Source organism: Sturnira hondurensis, unplaced genomic scaffold (genome assembly GCF_014824575.4).
Source record: "Sturnira hondurensis isolate 20B ecotype Veracruz unplaced genomic scaffold, ASM1482457v3 Scaffold0017338, whole genome shotgun sequence".
Classification (NCBI taxonomy): Eukaryota; Metazoa; Chordata; class Mammalia; order Chiroptera; family Phyllostomidae; genus Sturnira; species Sturnira hondurensis.
The window spans coordinates 117,639-132,419 of NW_028089969.1; the positions used below are offsets into that span (position 1 = coordinate 117,639).

A 14,781-nucleotide genomic window follows, 5' to 3' on the forward strand; every position below is an offset into this window, starting at 1 on the left:
GAAGGTGCACTATCTGGTGAATATGGTGGATGAATCAGAACTTTCCAGACAAGATGTAACCGTTTTTGCTTGATCATCAAAGAAACATGCAATCTTGTATTATCCTGATGCAAGATTATGCATTTTCTATTAACTAATTCTGGACACTTTTAATCAAGTGCTGCTTTCAGATTGGTGGTACTCATTGGAATTAATCATTTGGTTTTCTTGAAGGAGCCCATAATAGAAGACTCCTTTCTAATTCACCATATACACAACATCACCTTCTCCGGATGAAGACCAGTCTTTGGTGTCATTGGCGGTGGTTCATTTAGCTTGCCCTACAATCTCTTCCATTGCACATTATTGTAAAGTATCCACTTTTTGTCACCTGTCACAATTTGTTGTCAAAACAGGACATTTTCATTACAATTATGTAGAGAACTGCATGTGGAAACATGATCAATAAGGATTTTATTTTTAATTATGTGGAACCCAAACGTCAAACCAATTAACATAACTAAGCTGGTGCAAATGATTTGCAGTTCTTTATTAGAATATTTTTAGTATGTCAGCTATCTCCTACATGCTATAACATTGATTGTTTTCATGTCTTAATTTGATCGCTAACAACTTCAACTGCTCTACCCAACCCATGGAGGATCATCCAACAAGAAATGTCCGGCACAAAACTTCCCAAACCACTTTTGATGAGTTCCATCAGTCACAGCACCTTTTCCATACACTGCATACATCTTTTATTGCTTTTCAGTTGTGTTTTTACCTTTCTTGAAATAATAAATCATACTATGCCAAAAATGTTGCTTATTTTCTTCCATCTTCAATATTAAAAAGGCTGCACAAAAATTCACCAATTTCATGTTTTCTTTAATGCATGCTGATACAACAGTTGTCACAATACAATCTAACAAAGTATTTCAAATGAAGTTAATGACAACTAATCCCTATTAGAGACATCTTAAGGAAAAATGTCAAACAAACTTGTTGGCCAACCCAATAACTTGAGAACAATAGCCATACCAAGAATATTTATTTCTAAGAAGTCATCTGATTCATCCTGCCTCTGAGACAGTTTTCATTATTGGCCCATCTCCCTTTTTTGCAATACCAATTCCCTTCTGTTGCTTTTACCTTTCAGTCTTTTCCACTGAAACTGTGTTCCTCCTGTCTGTGATGTGATGCATACCCACCATTCTTCAAGACATGCCTTCAGTCCCTCCTCTTTGTTTTTTTTAATATATTTTATTGATCATACCATTAGAGTTATTCTATTCCCTCCCTTCATTCCCCTCCACCCTGCACACCCCTCCCTCACCCTCCCCCCTTTAGTTTATGACCACGTGTCTCAAGTTCATTAGATTCTATATTTCCCCTACCATTCTTGCCCTCCCCCCATCTATTTTTTACTTACTGTCTATGCTACTTATTTTCTGTATCTTCTCCCCGCTTCTCTTCCTCCCACTCCCCTGTTGCTAACCCTCCATGTGTTCTTCATTTCTATGGTTCCACTCCTGATCTAGCTGTCCTCTTGGTTTGCTTTGGTTTTAGGTGTGGTTGTTAATAACTGTGAGTTTGCTGTCCTTTCACTGTTCATATTTTTTATCTTCTTTTTCTTAAATAAGTCCCTTTAGCATTTCATATAATAAGGGCTTGGTGATGAGGAACTCCTTGAATTTGATCTTATCTGAGAAGCACTTTATCTGCCCTTCCATTCTAAATGAAAGCTTTTCTGGATAGAGCAATCTTGGATGTAGGTCTTTAGATTTCATGACTTGGAATACTTCTTTCCAGCTCCTTGCTTGTAAGGTCTCTTTTGAGAAATTAGCTGACAGTCTGATGGGAACTCCTTTGTAGATGACTGTCCCCTTATCTCTTGCTGCTTCTAGAATACTCTCCTTCATTTTAATCTTGGCTGATGTAATTATGATGTGCCTTGGTGTGTTCCTTCTTGGGTCCAACTTCTTTGGGACTCTCTGAGCTTCCTGGATTTCCTGGAAGTCTATTTCCTTTGCCAGACTGGGGAAGTTCTCCTTTATTATTTGTTCAAATACGTTTTCCACGTGTGGCTGTTCCTCTTCCCCTTCTGGTACCCCTATAATTCAGATGTTGGAATGTTTAAAGATGTCCTGGAGGTTCCTAAGCCTCTCCTCATTTTTTTGAATTCTTGTAACTTCACTTTTTCCTGTTTGGTCATTTCTTCCTTCTGGTCCACCCCCTTGATTTGGATCCCAGTTTCCTTTCCATCACTATTGGTTTCCTGTGCATTTCACTTCAGTCCAATTAGTTTAGCCTTCATATGTTTCTCTAATTTGTGACTAAAATCAACCAGTTCTATGAGCATCCTGATCACCAGTGTCTTGAATTGTACATCTGAGAGGTTTGCTATTTCCTGGTCGCTTACAGTTATTGGCTCTGGGGCTTTGAGTTCTTCTTGAGCCATATTTTGGAGTGTTTGTGCCTGTTACAAATGAGGAGCGGAGCCCTAGGTGTTCACCAGGGCTGGGCCACTCAGTCTCTGGGTTATGACGCTGTATGTGGGGGCAGGGCCAAAGGAAAGCAACGGCGGGCCGCTCTGCTGCTTCCTGCCACCACCTCGGGCCTCGAGGTCCGTCCCACTGCGCAAGAATGTGCGACCTCAGTCAACCCACTGCTGGGTTCGCTGCTGGGGCCTGCGCGATCTGTCTCACTGCTCACTTCCCTGCTGGTTTATCTGTGCACGAATGTGTGACTGAAGCCAGCCCACTGCCCCGAGCCCTCACTGGGTCAACCCAGCGCAGGGCTGCCTGGGCGCCTGGGGTCGGGGGATCTTCCTTTCCTGTCCCTGCTCTGCTGCTGGCTCCACCCCTCTTACCGGTCCAGTTGAACCGTTTGTGGTTGTCGGACTTCCGTATAGTTCAATTTTCTGTTCTTTGGCTGCGTCCTTGTTCTCCAAACCTTTGTTGTATTCAAACTTGGTTGTGGGAGAAGGCACAGTGTTTCCACCTACACCTCCATCTTGGTGGAAGTCGGGGACAGTCCCCCCTCTTTGATGAAGCTTTTCGAAATTCCATGAACCTTCAAATCCCCCTTAGAGGTTCCACCATGCCTTTCAGCCCTTGGTTCATATATCGTGTCACACATTGTCATTTGAATGATTGGGGTGTGCTATTCTTAACTTCCCCAGCTGCTCAAGATTATACAAAATTGGTCTTAGAGTTTTCTTATCTGCTTCATAGTAAAAGCCTGTAGGTAGAAATAAACATGTTCAATGATATGAACCTACATTGGGTAGGTACAAAATCGGATTCTCCTACCCATCTTTCCTTTCAGCATATTGGTACATGATTTACTTAAAATATGAAAATAATTTCAAGACAGGCAGATATTGCTGAAACCCAACATCAACTTAGTGTGTTAAGACTAAGTTGTCACCATGCTGCTGTCACCATGTTGCTGGTAACTCTGACATCTCACAAGGGCACCTCAGCGATACCAAGAGAACTTTGCTAAGCATTTAAAATGCATACTGTGCTATTTGCCTTTACTTTTGCTTCAAATAAGGGAACTTTATGGAATCTGATTCACTTCACAAGAAAATGGTAGTGAATGTAGTTGTTTGAGAACTAGAAAACCTGTGGTATCTAGAACTAAGTGCCAAAATGTTTTTTAACATAAAATTTCCATAAGATTTTTAAAAAGTATCCTCAATTGAGCATATGTTTGTTGATTTTAGAGAGGAAATGGGAGAGAGAGAAACATCAATGTGAGAAACATCAATTGGTTGCCTCCCGTACATGCCCCAACCTGGAATCAACCTGCAACCTACCTATGTACTCTGATTGGAATCAAACTCACAACCTTTTTGTGCATGAGACAATACTCCAACCAACTGAGCCACCCAGCCAAGGCTCCCTTAAGATTTAAACTGTATTCATGTATAGTAGATTTGTTCACAGTTTTTACATTTGACTTTATATGATGTTTGTTAACTAGTAAAAAACATGTCTTTAGAATCAGTTAGACTATTTTTTAAACTTCATATCAGTATATAAAACAACATTTAAACATGTGTTTGACTTTCTAATGTAGTCCAATATTTTGTTAGGATATTTGAGGTTGATGAACAGAATTAAACAGATAAGGATGCTATCTTCACTGTTCAAATGCTAATTTTCACTCCTCCTGTTATTAGTGGTGGGGAGACTGGCACCAGGTGGCATCAGGTGTTAGACCAGTAGAGTTAGATGGGACCTCGGTTCAGCAATCTTGGTACTTGAGTTCTGGCTAAGAAATAATTCAGAGACAAGAATAAAACTATAAGAAAGTTTAGTTAGAAAATCACAGAGGTAGAAGAAATGGGCTCAGGAGAGAAAAAGGTAAAGGTAAGGGGCCTGAAGGGATAAAAAGGGAGGGGAGGGGAGGCCGGGGAGGGAAAAACACAGACTTTTAAGGGTGGAGATTTTAGGGGAGGTGCTAGAGAAGAAGCCCAATAGAATATTCATCAGCTTTCCAGGGGTGTCCTTTCAAGGCTGTGGTCTCCACTCATTGGTCACCACCAGGGCAAGGGTCATCAGTCAATGCCACTGGTCCTGAGGTCAGTGTTGGTGTGGCTTTTCTGGGCCTGGAGCTGAAACACAACAGAAGCCTAGATGCACTTGATGCAGGTCAGAACCTGGTTGTCCGGGGGCTTACTGTTTCAGATCCCTTGTTTGTTTACCCTCTGAGGGGGTCTAACCTGTGTGACTAGTAACATGCCAGGGGAGGAGAGGCCTGGGGAGAGTCCTAACCACATGAGCAAGATGTGAAAGGTCAGGGGGTCAAAACCACTTGACCAGTGATAGGAAAGGTCATGAGGTCTAAACCACGTGATCAGTGACAAGGATCGGAAAGGAAAGGTTACTCCTAAAGCCCTGAAGGCAAGGTCCTTGTTTTCCCAGTTTTGCCTGTTGCTAGGCACCCAGGGCGTTCTGCCCTGGTGAACCTATGAACTTGGCCCATCATCCTTGCTCTGCTGAGGTGTCTAAATGCCTACCACATCTAAATGCCTCTGACCCTTGAACCCATTATTTGATTTCTGGTTTGTAAAATGATTTAAATGCAATTTCGATGTGTGGTTTCTCTTAACAATACATTAGCCATCCACAGACTGCCCTCCTGAGCATTTCCATCTCATAACCTGACCCAATTTGGTGGTTTCACAGATTTTTTCACTGCAAACAGCAATAGCTTCATTCTATCTGCAGATTCCCCATTGTTTCATGGGGGATTTGTTGTTTTGTTTTGTCATTCAGTAGCCTCCCACCTTGTGTTTGCATGCTGTAATAAACTCTCGCCTGTGGCACTGAATTGTGTATGCCAATATTTCAGTCTTGGGTTTTTGGACATGGAGCAGAATCAGAGAGAGTTAGCATACCTTCCCTTAAAATTTGCTGCTATTTTGGTTTTTAAAGCTGTCAGTTGAACAAGACTGCATTATTACCCTTTATGGATGATATTTCCAAAAGCTTTAATATTACTTTGGCTGTAGGAGTAAGAAAGGAAAAAGAGACAGCTATTTCAGTAAAGTGTAAAATATTTTATTGCAGAGTATTATATGCAAAAAGGAAATGTTTCTCTGCTTTTCTATTTAAAAATGTAAAAAAAATTAACCACAATACTTTTAAAGTATATTGTGATTAGGTCATGGAGTAAGCTCCACTGTAAAGAATGGAAAATGATCTGCATGGGTTATTTCCATCAAATATTGAGAAAGAAACAAGATAAAACAACAGCAAGTTGTCTAAAATGGCAGAAACTGGAAGGAAGGCTGTGTGTGCAACAGTCAGCCACCACTGTGCTGGTACCAGCAAGTTGGTTTGCAAAATTCACTGTAGCCTTTGTTTTCTTGGGGCATTATCATTGCACTGAATTAGTGACTACTCATCTTTCCTAAACTATTTTTCCTCTTCTCTTTTTTTAAATATATTTTATTGATTATTACAGTTGTTCTATCCCCCCCTTCATTTTCCTCCACCCGCACCCTCCCTCCCCAACCATTCTCCCCCCCTTAGTTTATAACCACGTGTCTCAAGTTCTTTGGATTCTGTATTTCCCCCACTATTCTCACCCTCCCCCCTATCTATTTTCTACCTACCATCTATGCTATTTTCTGTGCCTTCTCCCCCCTTCTCCTCCTCCCACCCCCCTGTTTCTAACCCTCCATGTGTTCTTCATTTCTATGGTTCCACTCCTGATCTAGCTGTCCTCTTGGTTTGCTTTTGTTTTAGATGTGGTTGTTAATAACTGTGTGTTTGCTGTCCTTTCACTGTTGATATTTTTCATATTCTTTTTCTTATATAAGTCCCTTTAGCATTTCATATAATAAGGGCTTGGTGATGATGAACTCCTTGAACTTGACCTTATCTGAGAAGCACTTTATCTGTCCTTCCATTCTAAATGAAAGTTTTGCTGGATAAAGCAATCTTGGCTGTAGGTCTTTGGATTTCATGACTTGGAATACTTCTTTCCAGCCCCTTCTTGCCTGTAAGGTCTCTTTTGAGAAATCCGCTGACAGTCTGATGGGTACTCCTTTGTAGGTGACTGTCCCCTTATCCCTTGCTGCTTCTAGGATTCTCTCCTTCATTTTGGTCTTGGCTAATGTAATTATGATGTGCCTTGGTGTGTTCCTTCTTGGGTCCAACTTCTTTGGCACTCTCTGAGCTTCCTGGATTTCCTGGAAGTCTATTTCCTTTGCCAGACTGGGGAAGTTCTCCTTTATTATTTGTTCAAATAAGTTTTCCACTCGTGGCTGTTTCTTTCCCCCTTCTGGTACCCCTATAATCCGGATGTTGGAACGTTTAAAGATGTCCTGGAGGTTCCTAAGCCTCTCCTCATTTTTTTGAATTCTCATTTCTTCATTCCTTTCTGGTGGGATGTTTTGTTCTTCCTTCTGGTCCATTCCATTGATTTGAGTCCCAGTTTCCTTTCCATCACTATTGGTTTCCTGTGCATCTCCCTTCATTTCAATTAGTTTAGCCTTCATATGTTCCTCTAATTTGTGACTATGTTCCTCTAATTTGTGACTATAATCTACCAGTTCTGTGAGCATCCTGATAAATAGTGTCTTGAATTGTGCTTCTGAGAGGCTGGCAATTTCTTGGTTGCTTAGAGTTATTGGCTCTGGGACTTTGAGTTCTTCTTGCTCCATCTTTCGGGTTCTTCGTGCCTGTTCCATAGCAGGATCAGAGCCCTAAAGTGTTCACTAGGACAGGGCAACTAAGTCACTGGGTTGTGACATTGTATGTGGGGGGCGGGGTCAAAGAGGGACAATGGCTCTCACCAGTGCCGCAGAGCAAATAAGTTGCTGGGTTGTGACGCTTATGTGGGGGCGGGGTCAAAGAGGGACTATGGCGTCCTGTCTGCCGCCTGCTGCTGCAGCCCTCACAGGTGCCGCAGTTGCTGCCGTCACCTGACCCACACGTTTCGTCCCACTGCACTCGAGTGTGCCACCGCCGTCAGCCCTCGCCCCCTAGGGCCTGCGTGGTCTGTCTCACTGTGCGCGAATGTGCGACCGCGGTCCGTCTGCCCCGCACCCCAACTGGTTCCGGGCTGCATGCGCACCTGGGTCGGGGGACCTGTCCGGCCGGACCCTGCTCACTGCTGGCTCCGCCCTTCTTACCGTCCAGGTTGAATGGTTAGATGTAGTCGGACTTCCATATAATTCAATTTTCTGTCCTTTGGTTGTGTCTTTGTTTCTCCAAACCTTTGTTGTATTCAGACTTGGTTGTGGGAGAAGGCACAGTGTTTCCACCTATGCCTCCATCTTGGTGGAAGTCCTTCGTCTTCTCTTAAAAATTGTTATGTACAGCCCTGGCTGGTATGGTTCAGTGGCTTGAGTGCCAGTCTGAGAACCAAAGGGTCACCGGTTCAATTCCCAGTTAGGGCACATGCCTGGGTTTCGGTCTAGGTCCCCAGTAGGGGGAATGGAGGAGGAAACCACACATTGATGTTTGTCTCCCTCTCTTTCTTCCTCCCTTCCCCTCTTTAAAAATAAATAAAATCTTTTTAAAAATTGCTATATATCTGTTCCAAAAGTCTTCATGCAGTTTTAACCTTTATTAACCTCTAAAATATGAAATGTTACTGAAAGACCAGTTATTAAATTTTTTAAGGTAATGGCTTTTTAAAATAAAATTCAACTATCAACTATCTTGTGCTATATAACTCTAGTCATCAGAATCTAGTCATTCGAACTAGCTCTGCATCTCATGTCTAGGTGTCATGAATTGAAACAGTTTCTTTGAATATTTCCACCCAGTTCTTAAACTTCTGTGGAGAGAAACAAACTTTGTTTATTATTCATGTGAGAAACAAATTTTATTTCTTATTGCCATCATGGACTTGATTTCAGCTAACCAGAGGACAGGTGCAATTTTTTCAACATTTGCCAACTTCAATCAGAGGGACCAAAACAAAAGCAAATTTCAAAATCATTACAGTATACAAAATTCACAAAACTAAATAATTTAAAAGAAGCATAAGTAATTAAACTTTCAAATGCACTAGAATTCTGAGACACCCTGTCTGTCTTAAACATGGAATGGGGAAGACATCACTTTGCTTTACCTTTGACCTTTGCCCCAAATTTTGCGCCTGTCCAGCTCTCCCTGATGTGACCAGGGCCTTCCCTCACCAACTTTTTGGGCTCAGCCTGTCGTTGAACCAGCCGCCTCCACCCCTCTGTGGGCACTCGGCTGCTGCAGGGCAGCCCTTTATCTCTGCAGGTGGGTGTGCGCTGCATGATGAGCGAGCTGCTGCTGTTGCCTGGCAACAGATGCTTGCATTGCCAGCAATTCCTTGATGAACTCTGTGCTCCACCTACAGCTGTTCTCCCCCTTCTCCAGGTGAGCTAGCAAGGATTTTGAATTCTGATCCCATGGTTGGAAACACAAATTAGGATCAGTTTCAAGGAAACTGATCAGACAAGAAAAAGGCCAGGTGACTGAGGTTTTTTTTTTTTTAAAGGTGTGTTGTGTTCCTACCTGATAAATGTAGGAGTAAGTAAAGATTGACTTTGCATTTCTTTTAAGAAACACTGCATCACTATATAAGGACATTGCTTTTATATTTCAGAGTGTTTAGCACTGTATTGTGGAACACACTGTAGGTCGTACAGTGCAGATCTGTTCTATTAGATCTGTTCATCTAACCACATGAAATTCAACCTATAAAAAGTTAACTTTAACCCTAATTCCTAAATCTTAACAAGTGGAAACATTTTGCTTTATTTTTAGGGTAAATATCTGGCTGCCTTAAAAATGTGGCTTCTGAGTTCTAATATAATTCTCCCTTTATAAGTTTTAATAGGATTTGTTTTGTTCCCTCATCACAATTTACAGAAATCTTGGCATTTTAAAAAAAACTGAGAAATTTGTATAAACATTCCACTATACTGTGCTATTTTTATATACCTTCTCTCACCTTCTGGCTGCTCCATTAGCCACACTACAGGCCAGGATGATATTGCCATGTGTGAATATTTGTGTTAACACAGATGTGAGGCCTGAAAATAGTGCTAAATAGTCCCCTTTCACAAAATTAGAACCTTTGACCTATCTCAGAATGTAGCATAGCACTGTATGTTGCTTCAGCCTATGTCAAAAAGAGTGATTTAATGCTGTTTTTAAACAGTATTTTTGTTTTCAGTGTGGTACTAAACTGCACAAGTATTTTATAAATTTAAAATTAGGCCATGAGATTCCTTTTTTTAATTTAAATTATTTTATTGTTGTTCAATTACAGCTATCTGTATTTTCTCCCCACCCGTTCCCCCACCCCCTCAGAACCCACCTCCCTCCCTTGCTTCCACCCTCCCCCTAGGTTTTGTCCCTGTGTCCTTTATAGTAGTTCCTGAAAACCCTTCTCCCCACTGTCCCCTCCCCTTCCCCTCTGGCTGTTGTTAGATTGTTCTTAATTTTAATGACTCTGGCCATGAAATTCTTTTACTGAGAACCCACACTGCAAGCAAGAATTATCTTTGGCATGCATGAATTCATTAATCTACTCAGCAAAGATTCATGGGGCAACTGCCCCCATCAGGAACTGAACTAGGCACAGGTACAGCAGGTGCAAAGGACAGGCTCAACATGGCCCTCATGGAGTCTGCAGTCTAGTGGGGCTTTAAAAGAACAGTAAACAGAACAATTCTAATGGAGGGTGCTGATGAGATAATGGAACCTGGAGAAGGGGCACTTAATCCTGATTGTGGAGGCAGTGGTGAGGTTAGAAGAATAACTAGGAGTTAGCCAACTGAAGAAGGGGCCAAGGTTTTCCAGAGCAAGGAGCAGCACCAACACATGTAGCCAAGTGATGAACTAAGGTGCTTAGAAAGTGCAAGTAGAAGAACAGATGGAGAAGGGGAAAGAAGTGAGAGCTGAAGCCCCAGAAGTTTACACTGACCCAGTCTTGAAAGGCCATGGCCAGGGGCTTGCAGGTGGTGGTGAGTGACACAATCAGATTTGAATTGTCACTATGGCAACTTTGTGCTTGGTGCACTGGAGTAAGTGAGCAGAAGACCACTGCTGAAACCCAAGTTAGATTAGTGGTCTAAGACGATGGCAGTGGCAGGTGGGGTGGAAAGGACAGTACAGATATTCAAAACACAGATCAGCAAGATTCTGTTTGGGTTGGCAAGCAGAAGGAGTCAGGAATGACTTCCATGTTCTGGTTGGAAAATGGGTCCCTTATTCCCAGAGAGGAGTAGATTGGAGATCTGGGGTGGGCTTTGGGGATTAGCTCAGGCTTTGGCAGGGAGAGTTGGAAATCCCTGTGAGGTACAGAGTTAGTGGTGTACTGGGAGACAGCAGTGGACTGGGGAGTGAGCTGGGTTGGAGATCTGATGTGAATGTAGCCAGGTCTGTGTGTATAGAGTATGCAAGATACAGTCATCCTCAACAGGAGTGTGCCTAAGGGGAGAAAAGCTGTTCTGGGTCCAAGGCACCTCCCCCCAGTGGAGGAGTGGAGCATCTACCAGCCAGAGGACAGACAGGAAATCAAAAAGACCACCTCGTAGAAGCCAAAGAACAAAAGCATTTCAAAGAGAGTCAGAGACAGCTTCACAGAGAAGTCAAAGAAGGCAAAGACCAAACTTTAGCCATTGGGAGACACTGATGACCCTGGTGAGAACAGTTCTAGGGGAGGTGGGCTGGCAGAGGCTGGGGTGTGAACAGGTGGTAAGGAAGGACAAGTGGAGTCGTTCCCTTTTTAACTCTTGTCTGTAGTGGACAGGAGGCAAGTTGGTGGAACTTACCAAGGACTTGCCTCTGAAGGAGGGCCTGTTGGTTTTAAAAGGCACAGCACTGAATGGACTTGTACACTTCTAGGAAACAAGCCATTAGAAAAGACGTTGAAGAAAGAAGGGACATCAGAGGAGAGGAGACACATTGACAGGGTGAAGACTGCCATGACCCTGGGCTCAGGAACAGCATTGTGGGAGGCCCAACTAGGTGACGGTTTGCTCTCAGTGCAGGAAAAGGCCAAGCCATCTAGAAAGTAAGGGAAATGTTGTGGATTTAGAGAAAAGTGGGGCACCTGAAGACAGAGCTCAGCAAAGGCATGTAAAAGAATCCTTGTGTAGTGCCTGGGCCCCCAGAGCCTAGAGAGCATCAACTTGTGACAACAACTCACAGGGAAGTGAGCTCCACAGCACAGTGCTGGTCCAGGACAGCTGCCCAGTCACCTCTTTTGCCCTCCTTCCTTCAAGTACAGCAACCCTAGTGCACAGAGGCTGACTGCCCCTCTGGGCTGGCTGTAGTAGCAATGGAGGGACCTACCTCCCATTCAATCACAAGGACACATGCCTGTCCCCTGCGCTCATTTGTTCCCCGCTACAATGCCAATTTTAAGGTCAGAGTGTCCTCGAGAGAAGGAGCACAGCTGTTCAGAGAACTGCAAAGGAAAACGGGGGCTGGAGGTAGACAAGAGGCTAAGGGAGGCGGCGGTGTGGGTGTGCTGGAATAGTCTAGAAAATGAAGGGAACAAAGGCGGTGTGACTGGTGAGCTTCTTACAGAGCCTCCACCCTGATAGAATATGTATGATCCTGCGTGAGACCTCCCCTGCCTGGGAGCAGGGAGGCACCCCGAGAATTGGCAGGGAGCTGTCGCCCAGACCCACTCTCCTGGGCTTGGGGTGTGAGACAGTCGCCCGGCAGTGGTTGGGACACCACGCGGGTGAGCTTCTCAAGGGCCAGCACCTTTAGTGCTAGCGCCACTCCGTCCACTCGGAACCAGCGGAACCAGTCTACGGCCACTTCCCCCCCGCTCTCCAGCCCGCCAGCTCCCGCTTCCCAGCAACTTGGAAGCCCCAGCGGAATTCAGACCCGGAGGGAGCTCAGGTCTCGAGCAGGAGGCAGAGAGGGGCGCGGCAGGCTAGCGGGTAGGTGCCCATAGTCGCCCTGTGGGAACTCAGCAGCACAGTCCGCTGCTCCCGCCGCTCTCGGCCACCACTCTTCGGGTCCGGCACTGGGCAGAGAACACGGCCTATTCCGGGCCCCCTCTGGGCGCTTCGCCGCTGTGCACCTGGGGGCGGGGCTGAGCCGGGCTGAGCTGGGAGGGGGAACGCAGGGCAAGTCGAGGGCGCAGCGCCAAGCCGCTGGCTCCAGCAGAGCCTGGCGCTCTCTGCCCCTTTCACCATTCACTGTATGCCTTTTATCCAGCAAATAGTTCTGAGCAGATATCTTTTAAAAGCCTCTGACTCCGTGCGTCTTCCCTGCATCCTTTTTAGTTACGAATTTTCGGTGGGCAGGGGGAGGGAGAAGAACGCGTTCAGATTGGAAAACACCGAGAGACCAGACCATCTCTTTCAGCAGCAAAGAAGAGAAGCCGTCGCAGGATCCGCACATTTTCTACAAGTCTTTTGCTTTTTGTGCAAATTCCTAATTGTGCCTGACGTCCAACCAAGCAGGCAGGCATGGGCTGTTTGGGCAACAGCAAAACAACAGAAGACCAGGGCGTCGATGAAAAAGAAAGACGCGAGGCCAACAAAAAGATCGAGAAGCAGTTGCAGAAAGAGCGCCTGGCTTACAAAGCGACTCACCGCCTGCTGCTACTGGGTAAGAAGGGAGGGGACCCGCCGTGGCTCCCGGCCGGAGCGGAGCGCAAACCAGCGACTCCAGCCAGCTCCTCCAGCCCAGAGCTGCCGTGTACTTGGTTAAGAATGCGTGCGTTGGGGTAGGATAGTTGCTCAATGTGTGTTGGCATGAAAGATGGCAAACGCAAAGGGCTACAGATCACAGCATTCTTTTTGTTTGTTCGTAGGGGCTGGTGAGTCTGGGAAAAGCACTATCGTCAAACAAATGAGGATCCTGCATGTCAATGGATTTAATCCAGAGTAAGGAATGATGAATTTCGATTTTGTTTCTGAACTGCGTGCAAACTTTGTAACTTCTTTCTAAACCTCCCAAAAGTGCTTTCTGTAGGCAGTCAATTTACTCATTGAATTGGGTAATTCAATATTCTTCTACCTTTAAGGGAGAAAAATATAGGAGTGAATTGTTGAATTTGGTATATTATATTGGGTTGACCAAAAAGTTTGTATGGTTTTTTTCCCATAAAATACCTCTAGTTGTGCTTCATTAGTTGTCTTTAACTTCATTCTAAACAATTTTGTTAAAATGTATTGTGACAGCTGTCATATCCACGTGCATTTAAAAAAAAAACATCAAATTGGTGAATTTTTAGTAGCCATTTTAATATTGGCAACATTTTGGCATATTATGCTTAATGATTTCAAGAAAGGTAAAAGCACAACTGAAAAAAAGATGTATGCAGTGTATGGAGAAGGTGCTGTGACTGATGGAAGTTGTCAAAAGTTGTTTTGAGGTTTCTGTGCTGGCAGTTTTTCACCAGATGCTGCTCCACGGTTGGGTAGACCAGTTGAAGCTGATAATGCTCAAATTGGGACAGGAAAACAATCACCGTTATACCATGCCGGAGGTAGCCGACATACTCAAAATATCCAAGTCAGTAAAATTCTTGGTAAAAATGTGTTTTTTATTTTATGGACTTTATGGACAAAATCATATCATTTTTTTGGCCAACCCAATACATAGATAAATCCTTTTTATGACATGACAAGTTTGCCATGTTTTGTGTAACTTTTGCAGTTGTTTAAAGCTATTCAAACTGGTTTAGAGTACAAATTAGAAAACACGGATGTTTTCCTTTCCCAGATAAAAACTATTGCCCTGGGGCCTAATGGTGACTTCTAGGAAAGCTAGTTTAGCCAAGTGCCACAGCTGGAAATTTAAAATCCCACTCAATTCATTCAAATCAGTGCTAACAATAAATTAATAACAGTTTTCTTTTAATTATTTAATTTAATAATGTTCTCTTTTAACAGGGAAAAGCAGCAAAAAATTCTGGACATTCGGAAAAATGTTAAAGATGCTATTGTGGTAAGGATTTTTATTTAAATGCTTGTTTACTAAAAAGTTAAGGACTATTCTCTCTGAAATTATGTAGACAGAAATATATTAGATTACCACACATGGAGCCTAAGTGGTATATTTATCCACATATATATTTTTCTTTATTCCATTTTAGACCATTGTTTCAGCAATGAGTACTATAATTCCTCCAGTTCCACTGGCCAACCCAGAAAACCAATTTCGATCAGACTATATCAAGAGTATAGCCCCTATCACTGACTTTGAGTATTCCCAGGTACGTAAATCCTTATTGAAATATTTTAGGTGGTGCACGATGGAACCATTCTTAATGAGGTGGCTTACTGAGAACCAATGTTAATATTAATTCGTTATTAAC

The 14,781-nt window shown here is 43.5% G+C and overlaps 1 protein-coding gene across 2 annotated transcripts in view; it reads left to right on the top strand.

Moving 5' to 3' along the window:
• The window catches only part of GNAL (G protein subunit alpha L), a 174,250-nt gene that overhangs the window by 40,664 nt on the left and 118,805 nt on the right, over positions 1 to 14,781 (top strand). Inside the window, exons 2-5 of one of the 2 annotated variants that reach the window (XM_037067627.1) lie at positions 12,822 to 13,067; positions 13,273 to 13,345; positions 14,357 to 14,411; positions 14,560 to 14,679. In XM_037067627.1, the coding sequence (XP_036923522.1) occupies positions 12,926 to 13,067; positions 13,273 to 13,345; positions 14,357 to 14,411; positions 14,560 to 14,679 (390 nt within the window). In that variant the 5' untranslated portion in view covers positions 12,822 to 12,925. The remainder of the gene's footprint in view (positions 1 to 12,821; positions 13,068 to 13,272; positions 13,346 to 14,356; positions 14,412 to 14,559; positions 14,680 to 14,781) is intronic. The other variant, XM_037067626.1, reaches the window with a different exon arrangement.